Raw genomic sequence first — 15,654 nt, 5'->3', positions numbered from 1 at the left:
CAGTCACCTTTTATTCCTGGTACAGAGTCCTGCCTTTATTGCCCCACAAATTCAGAGCAGAGATTTCCCTTTCCCTTTTACTCCATCTGCAATTTCTGGTGAACAGAGTGGCCTTCTTGACTTCCAGATGAACTTGTTTCTAAGGGGGCTTTCTGACTCCTTGTCAGCCTCTGTACTGCCTTTGGGGGATTTCCAAACATCCACTCTCCTTCTGTGCATGGATTTATGAAAAAGAAATGTTTCCTCCTGAAGAACCGCCCCTCGCTGCTGACTGACCTTTCTTGCAGCTTCTGCTCCTCAGGTATCGTTTCCCTGCTGGGGTGAGTGGCAGCAACAGTGACAGCTGTAGAAAGGCCTCTGCTAAATTCTTTATTCTTTTCAAATGGAGGTATTTGGTATTTGTACCAAAAAAAAAAAAAAAGTTTAATGTGCCTGTGGATCTGTTAAGAGAAATTTTAAATCTCTTGATAGTGTTATAATGAAATGCAGCTATCCAGTAATGGATTGATTTTGTGGAAAACCAAAACTGTGTCTTCCTGTGAGCTGCACTATGGGGAGCAGAGGCAGGGCCAGAGGATGGGATGAACACATCAGCTCAGAAGCAGCGTGAGCAGCATTTCAGAGCTGTCTGAGAGACAAACCTAAATCATGTTCAAAAAAGCTCTGCCTAATGTTACTTTTCCCAGTGTTGTTGCCATGGATGTAAATAGTCAGGCGGTGTTATAGTGCACCACTAATACAGTTTACAATAGCTTCTAGCACAAATGAGGGTTCGTAGGATCCACTACCGACTCTGAGAGACAAAACCAGGTCAGAGTAGTGACAGCAGGGAATTTTCAGTCGGGAATCCTGGCTCTGGTCTAATGGTTTGACTGCAGTCTAAGCCTCTTTAGGCATTGTTTCTCTCAGTGCTGAAATTTTGTATATGTGCTTCATAACTTGCTGTAGTTTTCAGGGTTGTCTGGTTTGCATGCTCCAGCCTTGGTAAATCCGTGTATCTTAGCATTTTGAAACCTTGTTATCATGTGGAATTTCCTTTTTTGCTCCAAAATTGCTGCTCTTATCCAAATCTTCTAGCCAGGGTACACAGAGATTTTGCTGGAGAGCACAGCCTTTCTCTGGCAAGGTTTCTTTTGAGGGCCAACAACACACAGTGATCTTTCCCCCTCTGTAGAGCGCAGCTCCTTGTTTTGTGGGAGAGGATAAAGAAGCAGAACACGTAGATAGATGTGTTTTACTTTTAGTTCTCCCACTGATCTGCCAGGCAACTAAGAGAAGTTACTCTAATTTTCCTCTGCTATGGTTTATAATCATTATGCTTCAGTATTCCCATCATTCACACAGTAATAAACTTGTTTAAGTTTTGTAAAGGTGAGGGGCTTTGAGATACATGGAAGAAAAGCACCACTTTGGGTCTCCAAACCCTTGAAATCAGCGAAGATTTCCTTTGCCTTAAATAGACTTAGGATTTGTTCTTTGGAGAGCAAAAAAGACTACAAAGATTCATTGTTTTGCCTTCTCCGTGGCAACTGACAGCATAAAGCCTTTTCCCAGATGTGTTTGTTTAAAGGCTTTATAAGTTCAGTTGAAGAAATGAACTGAAGTCGTAGTTATTGTTTTTATGCTGATTTTTGTGTGTTGGCAATAAAAAATGAAATAATCTAGTACAGAGCCACGGAAAATGCAGAAATGTGTATGAGAAAAGATAAACCCACTTTGGGGGAACACAAAACTGGGATGAGTACAGGAGCATGATAGCTTTTGAAGAACTCCCTTGCATATTTGAGAATTCCCATGTAATTCCAGGTCATGTGGGAACATTATGATGTTTTATATGGTTAGAGGATCGATTGCTGTTCACTGGTAATTCTCACTGTGCACTAGAAGAGACTAATGTGAAAGAGGATTGTGCTGTACATCCTTGAAACTGATCTATCCCAATCTTTTTTACTGAACACTTGGTTTACATTAGGTGTACAGGTAAAGCATGAGTGGAGGGAGAGCATAAGAAACAGAGAATTCACCATGGCAGGCAGGATGTGGAGGATCCACATGGGTTAGCATATTTTTTTCATTAATATCCCCTCAAATCCCACTGTGAGAGGAATAACAGGTATTTTGACCTGTATATGCAGTTTACTGTACAATGCTGCATGGCTGTATTTATACTCTGCAGGAAGAAAACTACTCCTGGTAGTTTCTTCTGGGGGTTTTTTGCCTGTTTAGCCCTTTGCTTTTATTCAAGACAAATGCAAAACAAATGCTTATTTTTCAGCCTTCTCAGATCTTGGAAATAATGGTATATCAAATGTGATTAAGATGGGAATTACCCTTTAAGCAGGGTCATAATTACTGTAGATTTAGATGGCATATTGTACAAATTGCTCTGTGCTCAGAATTACAAATTGAGTTTGTTGCACTCTAGGGGTTTATAAACTTTGTTTTAGCCATTAACACATTAAATAGCAGTGATTTATGTAAATTACTGGATAACCCAAAATTTCAGTGTTGCGTTTAATCTAAGGTTTAATTCTATTTCTGTATTAGAAATTAAATAGGTTTAGCTTTAGCAGGGAGGGTTGAATGGTCTGAGGGAGTCATTCACTGCTGAGATATTGTAGTTTGAGAGTGCTGTTTGTTGGGCAACTGGCTGGAAACTGCAGTGGTCCGAAGTGAATGAAGCAGCAGCTGCAGTGAGTAAGCTCTTCCTGAGGTCAGCCAGCCCACTTGCTTCACAATAATTCCTCTCAAACTTGTGGGCTGGTCTGGAAAGTGTAAAATCACGCTTTAAAATCTCTGTTTACTTCCTCTTCAGAGAGATTTCCCAGTTCTTTCATTTGTGCCTAAGTCAAGTTGATCTAACCGAGCAAAGATCACTTTGTGTTGCGCTTTTAGTTGTGCTCCAACGAATTGCCAGGAATAAGGATAGTAGGACATGAAAAGTCACTTTTTGATCTCCTTACACTGCACTACAAATTTCCACAATATCTTAGTGGCAACTCTAACGCAAGTTCAGTGTCAAAATAGAAGCAGGAGAACAACAGTGAATATACATCCTACTGGTTCTGCCTAAGCTTCCTATGCAAAGTGCCGATCAATGAAGTGCTGTAGAAGCCCGCATTTGGCTCTGTATTGGTAGAAAAGCCTCTCCTGCCCCTGTCTTCTAGGGCCTGAAACATCAGCTCTGTGTGTTCAGCACCCCTGCCATCAGGATGGCAAAGATACTTAGCTACATGCCACCAAAAATTGTCCCAGGAAGTCATAGGCTTAGAGATCTCTGCTAAATCACCAGCTGAGACAGGGGGGATTGTGTGGTGTGGATTACAGTTATTGTTACCTGAGAGAAAATTGAATGTACGCTATTGATTAAGGTTGAATTAAAATGGTTTTGGAATGTTGAAACATTCACAAAAAAAATCCCTCCAAAAATAACTGCAACAGGCATCCTCAACTCGGAAACCACAATGTTGTCTGCGTAGTGCAGCAAGAATTTGTTTTTCTGTGTTTAATTCCCCTCATTGGAATACATGCGAGATCTTAAATGTGTAGATGATTTGGGCATCTAATCTCCACATTAAATTTTAATGACATATTCAAGTAAAAAGTGATCTAACAAAAACTTTGTACCTGAATGGTCAAAATTAAATTGGGAATTCTGGATGCTTGACACTGATGGAGGGAAAAGCCATCTGTGACAACTATCCATGCAGTGTTTGGAATGGGATGTGTTTGTATTGCTTGGTTATTTGCTGATCTAGCGTGATCATATCTGTGGAAGGAAGATTGCGTTTGAAGTGGCTTCAGAAAGCACATTCTTCAGAAAATTCTGTGACTGCTTTGGAGGTCAGAGCTTTCCAGCTGCACTTTCCAGTGTGTCTCCTTCCTTGACAGCCCACGCTAAAACTGTCTGCACTTGGTTCCTAAATGGAAACTGGTTTCCGAAGGAGAAGCTGACTTTTGGGAACTGCTTGTGTCTGCTTTAGATTTGTCTCTGTTTACAAGTAGAGACGAAGCTTGATGCAGGAGACATTGAGTCAGGACCAGAAAAACATGGGGTTGTTGTGGATCCCAGACGTTCGGCGGGGAAGAGGCTGTCTGGATAACCATTAGATGTTGAAATCAGGCATTGCAGCGTAAATAGTCTCTGGTTAGAGTCTTGCAGTGACATTCCTATAAAAACAGCCGGTGTAGGTGTGTCCTTCCTTAACGTGTTTGAGTTTCACTGAAAGCTAGTTAAACCCAGGCTTATTGGAATCTATGCCTAACGCTTCCTTAGGAAACTGTGCAAAATGCACACTACATCCAAATGTTTAAGGGGGTTTAACTAAAATTGCCTCGATTCTTTTCACCACCCTGAAAGACATGATCAGCCCTCATGGGATGCAGCAATACGAGATATGTTGTATGCACATCTTTGCGCCAGGCTCCTCCTCGCACCCGGTTCGCCGAGCGACACTTTCAGTTCCTGACTAAAGTTTCCCCAAACTACAGAGCTTGGCCAGGGAAGCTTTGTTGTGTTATTACAGGGCATGAAGCTGTGGAAAGGGTGTTGCGATTTTGTTGTCGCGGGGGCCAGAGGCCCCTCGGGCCGGCTCCGGCGAGCACAGTTCGGTGAGGAGTGTGAGGGCGGCTGGCATGAGGGGAGTTTTGGGGAACCGTGCCCGCTGGAGCCGCACCGAGAGACCCCCGGCATGGTGAGGGGTGTGAGGGCAGCCCTTGGGGAACCGTGCCCGCTGGAGCCCGGCCCGAGAGACCCCCGGGCACGGTGAGGGGTGTGAGGCCTGCGGGAGTGAGGGGAGCCCTTGGAGAACCGTACCCACTGGAGCCCGCCCGAGGGGCCCCCGGGCATGGGGAGAGGTGTGAGGGCAGCCCTTGGAGAAGCGTGACTGCTGGAGCCCGGCGCGAAAAGTCCCCGCGCAGGGTGAGGGGTGTGAGGGCTGCTGGAGCGGCGGGACCCTCGGAGCCGCGCTTTTCCCGGGAATCCCTCCCCCACGCGTGCGCTCTGCCCGCTTCCCTGCCCCGCCGCCGGCGGCTGAGGGGAGCGGGCGCGGAGCGGGGCGGAGCGGCGCGACCCGAGGGGCGGCTATGGTGGCGCGGAGCTCCCCGCCCGACACTCCGGCCCGGCCATGTGGTGCCTGCACTGCAGCTCGGAGCGGACCCAGTCGCTGCTGGAGCTGGAGCTGGACAGCTGGTGAGCGCTGCCGAGGGGTGCGGGGCTGAACCCCGCGCCGCCGCTGCCGCACAAAGGGCTCCGCGCCGCCGACGCCGCCGCTGCCCGGGCTCGCTATGGGGCGGTGCGGGAGGATGGGATTGGGGGGTCCTGCTGGCGCCGGGGGCACCCTTTTGTCCCTGGGGATTGTCCCTGGGGTCACCTCTGTTGTCCCTGGGGGTTGTCCCCGGGGTCACCCCCGCTGTCCCCGGGATGTCTCCGGGTCGCGGCGATCGGGAGCTCGTTCCCTGTGTCCCGGCTCGGGAGCGGGGACAGGCGGAGGCTCTGTCTGCCCTGCGGGAGCCGAGGGTTAAATCATCTCCGTGGTTTAAGCGCTGCGTCCCAGGCGGCCCCGCTGCGCTGCGCTGGCTGTGGGTCGCAGGCAGAGCCGTAGATCGGCAGCTGTGGCAGCAGGCTGTGAGCTGACCTGGCGTGTGCCGCTCCAGACACCGATGTGTAAACACTGCTTTTCGGGAGAGAGCAAGGAATCACATGATTTGTGTCAAACCGGTATGAGTTTGACCGCAGAGCTCTGGTACAGGCTGTTCCCGGCGTCTGGGGCCGGCCGGAGACCTGGCCTTGTCCTGGCTTCATGGGAAGGTGTGTCACACTCAGAGGGGTAAATCAACATTCGCCACTCGTGCCCTCAGGCAGAAAATAAGATAAAAGAAAAAAAGGTTTAGTTCAGAGGCCTTAAAAGTACAGATACCTGAATAACTGACACGGGAGAAACAGAGAGTGGGATTTGTCATGTTAACACATACAGTCCCTATTGTAAGGATGTTCTTAACTACCGAAATAATGTGTGTCAAAAGTACAGCAACACAGAGCTCTGTTCGTGAGCTGCCTGAAAACTCCATGCACAAACGAGTTTTTTCCTGGTGTGATGCTGTGTGTGGATTTATGATAAACTAAAAAAGTTATCCTGCACTTGCAGCGCACTTGCAAAATGAATTTATCTCCGATGCATTGGGGAAGTTCATTCCACGAAGTAATTCAGCCAAATGCTGAGCTGTTTGACTGTTAAAGAATATTCAATTTAGCTAAAGATAGAAAACATCTTAAATTGGGTGTGGGCATGTGTGGAAAAAATATAAAAGGAGGAAATGACTGGATTCAGTGTAACTATGTATGAATGCAACAGTTGCTTTTCTAGAAAAAAAAGGCAAAATATTTTTTGATACAGAGAAGTGTTTCATTAGTACAGTTTAGTCATACATTTAATGATCCTTCAGCCCATTTTTTTACCCTTTAGGGAAAGAATAATGTAAGTTTCCTGTGTGGAGTTGGCAGTGTTTGCATAAGTGATGTTACCTTTGCATGGCTTGCTAAAAAAATAATTCATAACAGTTACTTTAGTGACAGATTTGCCTATTACACAGTAACGTTCTGTTATTCATCATTGTTTCAGACTTTTTTCCCCCATTTGTACATTGCTATGCACTTCCTTTCAGTTAAACTTGATTATTCTGCCTGATGTGCTAAAAGAGGAATTGCTGAGTACTTAGTTTGGATGGCTGTATTTAACTGTGTCTATTCTTGTGGCAGATAGCCTTCATATAAACACAGAATTCATTACATCTATCGAGTGCTTTGGGAGAACTACAGCCATGCTAAATAAAATGACCCATTTTCCATTTTACTTCTACTTTTGCACCGGATTTGGTTTTGCTGTTGAGATGTCCTGTTCTAGTTCCTGAAAGATATTGAGAGTACTGTTACAAAGTGGTCAGCTGGGCTTTTTTTCTCCTGGTTAAATAGAAGCTCAATGTTTGGGTTTCCCATGAGAAGTCATCTATCATCCATTTTTTTTTCTATTTCTACCAATCTGAAATAATTCATTATCATCCAAGATACTGTAATCCAAGATCTGGAGCTGACCAGTGAAAACAGCATCAACAGCATTCAGTATCAACAGCATTCAGCTTCTTTGCCCCTTTAGAAGTCCTCTGGGAATCCTGGTGCAGTTAATAAACAGCCTGCAGTTCAGTTTCATGGAATGATTGGCAGCTTTCAGGCAAGGAAGCCCAAGGATTCAGTTTTTGCACTGAAAAGTGCAAATACCAAGTTGAACAGTAACTCTGATTTGTTGTTCCTGTTAGAGTCTTGTATTGGAAGGTTTCAGGGACAGGATCCAAGGTGGGCCTGCTGGGCAAGGAGACCTTCTCTGCTGGAGAAGGTGCCTTCACCAGTGTATTTAACTGTGTCTATTTTTGTGGCAGAAAGCCTTCATATAAACACAGAATTCATTACACCCTTTGCTGGGTGTTCCTCTGGAGAAATGGGAAGTGATTTCTTAGGATTTCATGGCCTTATATCGGTTTTGTCACCCTGTGACCATTTCATCTTTGCAAAATGAGAGATCTTTCAAGAGAATCTGTTCATAAGTGTTTCTCCCAATTCTGGGTCTTCATGAGGAGAAAACCTCTCCATTGCTTGGAGGCTGGGGTTGTTTCATGCCTTTGAGGGCCTCGAGAGCAGCGCAAGGACTTTGGGTGGAACAACTCCTTTGAAACAACAATTTCCCTTCATACTGATGATGTTTTCTCTGGAGCCTAGAGATGTCAATTCAGGGCTCCAGCTCTGCAAGGAGGCAAATCCCATAATGGTGTAGCTGATTAGCACACTTGGGTGATTGCTCTAAGGATGCCTGCAAACTGTGCCTGCCCTGGGCACCAGTGAGAAGGAGATGAATAATAAAAGCTGGTCTAGAGGCAGTCAGTGCTCTGGATGCCATTACCTGTAGGTATTAAACAGCTGCTCACACACTTCAGTTGTGTTCCTTGGTGTTTAACACCGCTGCTGTTCGAAGTCCAATAAAACCTTGGGACACAAATGCTGGAAGTGAGGAGCTGCTTTCTGAGTGAGCCATGAGGCTTCCAGCTCCTGCGGGATTCTGAGAGGTGCAAAGGAGGTTTTAAGGTACTGTATTTTTGAATATTGGATTTTTAAAAAAAATTGTGAAGCACCACAGCCCGAGTCTGGGTTGTGCCTTTTCATTGCAAGGATTTACCATAATTCATAAAGTCTTTCAGGATGCAATTTTTTTGCTCCTTCAACATTTACATGATTCTTCCTCTGTTAGACCCGATGGTAATTTTATCATTTATTTGGAGTCAGACATATTTGAATCACAGTAGCTGTCAGTCAATTATTTCTTTTTATGTTTATTTAATAACAGAACTGCAGGAGACCTCAGAAACTGTAACCAAGATGGAGGCCCGATTGCTCTGTTTGTTACAAATTAAATTTGTGAGGATGCGCCCCTAACCCAGACACTGTCTGATCCACAGAGCTACTGGAATTATGAGGAGGTGGCTCATGAGTTAGGGAGGAATGTTTATTGGTGCACTGCTTTTGTGAACCATGCTTTGTTTAGATGTCATTTGTCTTTAAACAGGGTACAGGCCACAAGCCAAATTTATATTCCTGATTTGCTGCTTTATTTCTGTTGCCTCGGAAGGCTATGTAGTTCCAAGAGCAGAATCGCCCTGTGTTTGAGGCTAAAAGTTCACTTTTAGTATCTTGTATATTGCCATTTTATGTCAAAAATTATGTAAATACAGGTTTTGTTTAATTCATGCATCTTTGTTATGCAAAACCAGTTACTGATCATGGACTGTTTTAGCAAGACTTATTAATCGAAAATATTTTACTTACACAGCGCTTCTCGTGTCTTCTGGGAATCCATTTGAATTTTATTTAGGTTCCATTTAGGGTACAGACAGAGATGGCAGCTTCACTGCGCTGCTGTGATTTGACTCCAGGTTTCCAGAGAAGAACAGATGCTGCTTTAATCCACTGTAGCACAAAGCCCCAGTATTACGTTAAAGGGGAATGCAAATTTAGCTAAATAAATCCTTTTGCTTCCTTACAATAGACAAAAGACTAGAATCGTTCTCATGAAATAATTGTAGAGATGTCTTTAATGAAAATAAAGTAAAAAAGACAAGCTTTGGTATGATAAAAAAATCAAACCATTTAGTCCCTGTGAGAGAAGCAGAAAATTAGAATGATGGCTTTGATAGCCTTTAGTACAGGAAATTGATGTATTATATCTGTTAATGAGATTCTTTCAGTAGTTCAGTGTCATCCCAGTTAAACTTGTGCTTGTAAACAAAGGACACAATTCCCAGTTGCCTTCTGCTATGCAAGCACAAACAAAGTGCCACAGCTGTGATCTGACTTGCATTTACATCAGTGGCTACATACAGGGCATGGCCATAAAATAAGAATCCTAAGCTTGTTTTGAGGGATGCTTGCATTATTTAGTCCAAAAAATTGCAGTGGCCCTTAAAAACTCACCAGATTAACAAGGATGGATGTGTCATGAGCACAGAAAAAGAACACCAACTTCCTTCTGTTTGTTAAATATCCATGACCTTTCCAGTCATCCTCACACAAGGCAAAGGCAGCGAGGATGCCAAGCTGAAGGGTTTTCTGTCACAGGGAATGTTTGCAGCCAGCCCTGACTCTGCACTACAGGAGCATTCACAGTTTGGTTTTAATTTAATTTTCACTCCCCAACTTTATGGCAGAATGGGCCCAGCTCCATCTGGGATCACACGGAGAGCTGGAAATGGCAGTGGGACCCTGCGCTGGGTTTAACTGGAGTGCATTGATGCTTTTTGGCAGCCTGGAGTGGGAGTGGTTATAGGAGAGATCATTCCGTTGTCGTGGTCAGGCTGGGACAGGCCATGTCAGTGTCTGCACAGAATTCCTAGGGTACACCCATGGGAAGGAATGGATGATTTAGTTGGAAGCTGGCCTGCCTTTTAAAGACAGTACCAGAGACTGGACTTCCCTCCTAGTTTGGGGTTGTGCTCAGGAAGTCATCCTTCAAACGAGAGGGACAGCAGTGTTCCTGATCCAGCTGCAGCTCCCAGGGATCTGAGTAGAGAGAACAGGCCTTCATAAATCCCTGACCTTCTGGTCATGTTGAAGCCTAAGAATAGGTTTTCTCTCAGTCTAACATCACTCTATATTCTCAATCAGGAATCAAATTATTTTTCTTTCTGTGTGGTTCTTCATTAGAGTAATGTGCTGTGAATTGGCTGTTGAATTTCCATTCTAGAGGTGTCTGGGGTGATTCTCGTGCTTCAAAGTTACCTTTTCACGAGGTGTTAAATGGTAGAGAATGTCAGCTGTTCTTGGATTCACGAAAGGAAGTTCATTGTTATTGTTTATATTTTCTTTTCTTGTATTTTACTCTGTGAGTCTTGTTTAGAAGATACCAGTGATGTTGAGCATTAGTAGAAACTGAAGAGGGAGCTGATTTTAATACTCTTAGATTTGAGAGAATGGGACTTTACAGCCGATAGTTTCCTGTTAATACTAGTCATTAATGCCTCCTGAAGTGAGAGAGAACAGAGGATTACCTGTACTTAATGGAACTTGTCCCAGATGATGACAGTGTGATGCAAACTTGGATTCTTTATGTGTTATTAAGAAGTCATTAAGATGTTTTTGATTAGGTTAGCCTAGAAGAAAAGTATTCCAGGTTTTCCTACCACAGTGCAGCATGTTGCACAAGACCATTTCCCACTGCCTTTGGTTGAGATTTTGAAAATCTGTCTTTGCACAGTATCGCATTTTCATTTCACAAAGCGGTGACCCTTGTTTTCAGGAACTGAGCTTCTACCCCTGTCCTAAAAGACACTTTTCCATTTTGGAAAGATCTGTGAACTTTACTGTGATGAAGAACCTACAGATGACCAAGAGTTACCCAAGTTGTGTATTTTAGACTCCTGTTGTGATTGAGCAGCCTCACGTGCAGCCCCAGCTAAGCCAAGCTGCATCCCCATCACAGACACTGTCACAGAATATTCCTGAGCTGGGAGGGGCCCACAGGGATCCTCAGTCCAACTCTAAGCTAAAGGCAGCGCAGGGTCTTGGTGGTTCTGGGAGCCAGCAGTGCTGGGCAGCTGTGCTGCACCCAGAGGAAGCTGCAACATGCCCTGCACAGCCCAGAAACTGCTCCTCTTCTCTGTGTGTGCAGCAAAAGATTTCCAAGGCAGGAATTGCTACCTGTGTTACTCCTTCATTGTCATCAGTGAGGTGAGTCAGAAGTTCTATTGAAAGCCTACGCTTAATTCCTCTCTGACAGAGAAAGAGCTGTAAAATGTATGGACTCAGCATAATGGGGAGGAAATGTAAAAGGAAGGAAGTTTGTGAATGAGAAAAAGCATCTGTCAGCTCTTTAGCTGATTTAGAGGTTATGAGCAATCTTCTGAGGTCTCGTTTCTACAAGAGTGAAGATTTACGTGTGGTATCTTGGAGTGTGTCTGCAAATACCTTCTGTGCTTGAACACATTGCCTTGAACCTAAGGATCATCTACAACACTGTCTTTTCCACCCAGACCTATACTTCCAACAAAAAATCTCCTATTATTTGGTTTCCTTAAACACTATGTTCTGTACACTCTGATATAAACCTTGGGTGTGCAGCAGAGGATAAAATCTCCCTTTTATGAGGATGCCTGTGATTACAGAGAGGTGAGCAGTGCTCCTGTTCCAGTGAGTTACACCACCTCTCTCCTGGTGTGGGCAGAGTGCTCAAGGCCAGTTCCTGCTCTCACTGGCTGGGTAACAACACCCTGAGCTTCCCTGGGAGCAGGAACAAGCGCTGTGTTCTCATCCTTTTCTTTCCTACCTGAGAGTTTCCCATGCCCATTTGCACTTAAACATTTCAAAATTACATTGTTTTCCCTTAGAGAAAACTGGTAAGGTTTCATTCTCTTTTTGGGTTGGTTTTTATTTTTTGAGACTTGGCACAGCAAAGTTGGCAAAGTGGAGGGTTTGTGCAGTGATTAAAATGGAGTGGGACTTGTATATTATATATACTTTCAGATTCAGTTGGATGAGTGAGAGGTTTCTCTGGTCAGACTTGTAACAGTCCATCCTCCTTTTGGACTGGCTTTTTAAAGTATGTTACTCTGTAATTTTTTTGAGTTTTGTCTGTAACTACAGAGGGAAGTCAACCAACCACTAGAAACTGAACAGTCCCTTTCTGATTTTAAAAGAAGATAATTTTGACCAACTATCTCTTAAATCCTAGAGAGACAGCAAAGTATGTCATGTTCATCAGTGCCATTGTTTGAAAGTACAACTCATTAGATAATAACAATATATAATCAGTCATTGAAAGGAAATCCTTTGGTTGTTCTAAATAGGTCCTTCTGTACAAACATTCATTTGCTAGAGAAGTTAAAATATGGTCTAAATGAACACAGCTGTTAGTGCTCTGAGACTTTACTCAATGCAGTGTCCAGTACAGAAAGATGGTTTTGTTGTCATTTCTGCTGCATGGACCCTCTGTGTGCTCTTTGTTTGTGCTGATTTTTAATTTCCCTCACAGACTGGGAAAGACTGGTCTGCTCTGATGTTGTTCCTAGCGCTCTGTACTGTGTCGTAAGCATTTCAGATAGTGCAGGGGCAAACCTTTAAAATGAGTCAAGTGTTAGGCTTTATTTGATCTATATTTGATCTAATTTGATTGATTTTTTTTTTGCTATACTGATTTGGTTTACATTAATTTGATTTATATTTGATCTAAGATGAGATAGTTTTAACTATCTGTTTTACTAGAACACTCTAGGTATGCCATCTCCGGGCCTGAAACATAAACTCATTAAACAGGATTTTGTTAAGCATCTTCTAAGTAGTTCATGTTTCTATCATACATTGAACAGAAGAGGGGAAAGAAGAGTTTTATCCACCAAGACCTGACTGGGAAGAGGAAATCAGTGCTCATCTCTGACAGAACCTGACTGCCAGCAAGCTGACTGCTCAGCAGCAGTGCTGTTCTCTCACCCCTTCCTGGGACAAGCTTGACACAACAGCTGAAGAGGTTAAAGAGGAGGCTGGCTGGCACAGGACACCAAGGATTCTTGCATTGTATCAAATGCTGCTTCAGCTGTGTGTGCAAATCAGGGGTTTTCAGCTGCAGACACTAAATCTTCCTTTTTAAACTTAGCAGTGTCTGAAGGGCATGTCATATAGACAGTGGAATGTGTGCTAATATCTTGCTATCTTCAGTACATGTAATTTATAGTGTGGGTTTGCTAAATTAAGAGAATTTCTGCTGCTGAATGGTGTATCTAAATAAATTGTAAATAGTTGAGGTCAAATTCTACTACAGCTGCATTGAGAAACTCCACAAATTTTTCAAGGTTATTGTATTGTGTAAAAGTTTGCATAGCAGGGACAGGACAAAGTCTGCAGTGGGAGGCAGACCTTCACAGATTTTATGTGATCCATCCCACAGACATCACAGTTACATTAAAATTGTTAGCTTTAGCCCATGTAAGAAACAAAGCATCCTTTTGAAGCATACAGGACATTTTCGGACGTTAATGTGTTTTATGCTGACACATCACAAAGAAGAACTGGCCGTAAAAAAACCTTAAAAAATTCTAAAACTTGGGCTGGTTTGATCCACAAGCCACAGATTATCACCCCATAGTCACCTTTCAATAATACCGATTTTTTAAAGAGTTGATGAATAAACATATGCTGGGTGATTAACACAGATTGGCAGTGAGTGATGCTGGCTGACTTCACCTGAGATAGAAGTGAACATTTGTAAGCTGCACCCAGTTTCTGTTGGTGCTGCCAGTCCCCTTGTTACTCTTGCTAAATAATAATGACAATAAAATACAGTTTTGCCTTCAGCAGGGAGGTTCATGAGGCATTGAATGGTACTGGGGAGGGTTGGTTGGGTGGATCCTTCTGTACGTTCTTGTGTCGGATGGCCAATATGCTGCCACTGTTTGACAGAGGTGATCTGAGAGCTGGTTAACCTTCCTTGTGCTTCGTGGAAACTGAACATAGTCTCAATAAGCTTTTCCCAAAGGGGTATTCTTAGTTCTTAACCCTGTTGTGTTATTGCCTAAAATGGGTGGGTTGTTTGGCTCTATTTCCACCTCGCTGCTGTCCGTCTCCATGTCAGAAGATACAGTGCATTCATTCCTGCATTCTGCTTCAGTGGGGAGAAAATAACCTCTCATCTTTCACTCTGCTCTCTGCTGCTACCGATGGCATCTAAGAGTGTGGGTCAAAATGCCCTTTTTCAAAAAGCATTTTTGTTAATGCCTTTTATGGGCTTACTCGGTGAGAATTACAGCTTGGCAGTGGCCCGGGTATGGGTGCTGGGATTGTTGTGTGCTTTGGGAATCAGGGCTTGGAGCAGGGAGCAGCTGCAGGTTTGCAGGGCACTCAGGGGTACCTGCCTGTGGAGCTCTGCCCTCCCTCAATGGCTCGCAGACTGTCTGGCTCAGGCTGCTGTTATTGGCACTCTCACCACAGAATATTACAGAATAAGTGACTGCTTTGTTAGGGTTTGCTTCTGAGACACATGCAAATGGTGTCTGGATTTTTCTTGCAATGATATTTAACTTCAGTCAGATGAATTACCTGGGACATTACTTTGATGTGCATTCAAAGGTTTCATTTGTTTTGAACAGAAACAGCTGAATTGAGAGTGCATTGGAAGTAAAACACATTGGTCAATATTTCTTTCCCGGATCAAAGCTTTTGTCACTGCCTGTGAGTGCTGTTGTCCATCATAATGGCTTTGAACTCTTGGCAGGGTGTATTTGAAGGTAGATTGGTTTGTTAATGTTATTGTGCTTATTGAATTCAGGGATTTGTGTAAGTTCTTAATATAATTGACTTCTGTTTACTAGACAGCACAAAGCAGACACGGCAATAAGGACTAGGTTCTAGTTCAAACTGCACTATAATAAACTTCTGCTCAAATGTTCTCACTCCAGTGGGGAATATTGTATTAGGGGGTGGAGAAAAATGCTAAACCATGGCTTGTGCGAAGTACATATGGCCAGTTCTGCATTTTGAGAAGTTAGTGGAGAACGTTTGGTGAGGTAATTGGAGATAACTGAGTGCACACATCAGAGCTTTAATTAAACGCAGCACCTCCTTTAAGCAGAGAGCAGCACAGGTACTGAAGCACGAGGCGGCTTTGAAGCAGTGGGGTGTACCCTGTGCCAAAGGAGTGCTCGTGTGAGGTGAAGTTGTGTGGGGAGGCACAGCTCTGGAGAGCAGAGTTCTGCTTGCAATTGTCACTTTAAATTACGCATTCAAACCAGGGCTTCATTGCACTTGTAAAGGCAAAGTTATGTGCAAGACATTGACTTTTGGAGAGGTTTGTTCCTATGTGGAATGCCCACATTTGGCTGAAACATTTTTGCTATTTGAGTGGTTTGTTTCAGCCGTGGTGTTGGAAGTGTCTGGCCATACCAGCTGCTGCAGCAGCTGCCATCCTGCATCTCTCTGTTACCCACTTAGTTCCATGGGCGACTTCTGGTCTGCATTCTCTGGGCTAGGTAGAGAATTTGGATCTATTTCAAGTGGAAATCTATAATTAGGAGCTAAGATCACAGTTTGACTGGTTTTAACCTCCACATTTTAAAAGGGGATGGTTGGTG

General features: G+C 43.8%; 1 protein-coding gene across 15 annotated transcripts in view; it reads left to right on the top strand.

Annotated features, from left to right (window-relative positions):
• Positions 1 to 15,654, top strand: part of IQSEC1 (IQ motif and Sec7 domain ArfGEF 1) — a 281,230-nt gene that overhangs the window by 220,302 nt on the left and 45,274 nt on the right. Inside the window, exon 1 of one of the 15 annotated variants that reach the window (XM_038149065.1) lies at positions 3,887 to 5,191. The exons of 12 other annotated variants lie outside the window; for them this stretch is intronic. In XM_038149065.1, coding sequence (XP_038004993.1) covers positions 5,127 to 5,191 — 65 coding nt within the window. In that variant the 5' untranslated portion in view covers positions 3,887 to 5,126. Of the gene's footprint in view, positions 1 to 3,886; positions 5,192 to 15,654 lie in introns of those variants that run through there. 2 more of the 15 variants (XM_038149066.1, XM_038149071.1) reach the window with 2 other exon arrangements.

This window comes from Motacilla alba, chromosome 12 (assembly GCF_015832195.1).
Source record: "Motacilla alba alba isolate MOTALB_02 chromosome 12, Motacilla_alba_V1.0_pri, whole genome shotgun sequence".
NCBI lineage: Eukaryota > Metazoa > Chordata > Aves > Passeriformes > Motacillidae > Motacilla > Motacilla alba.
This window is presented reverse-complemented; position numbering and strand designations above follow the sequence as displayed.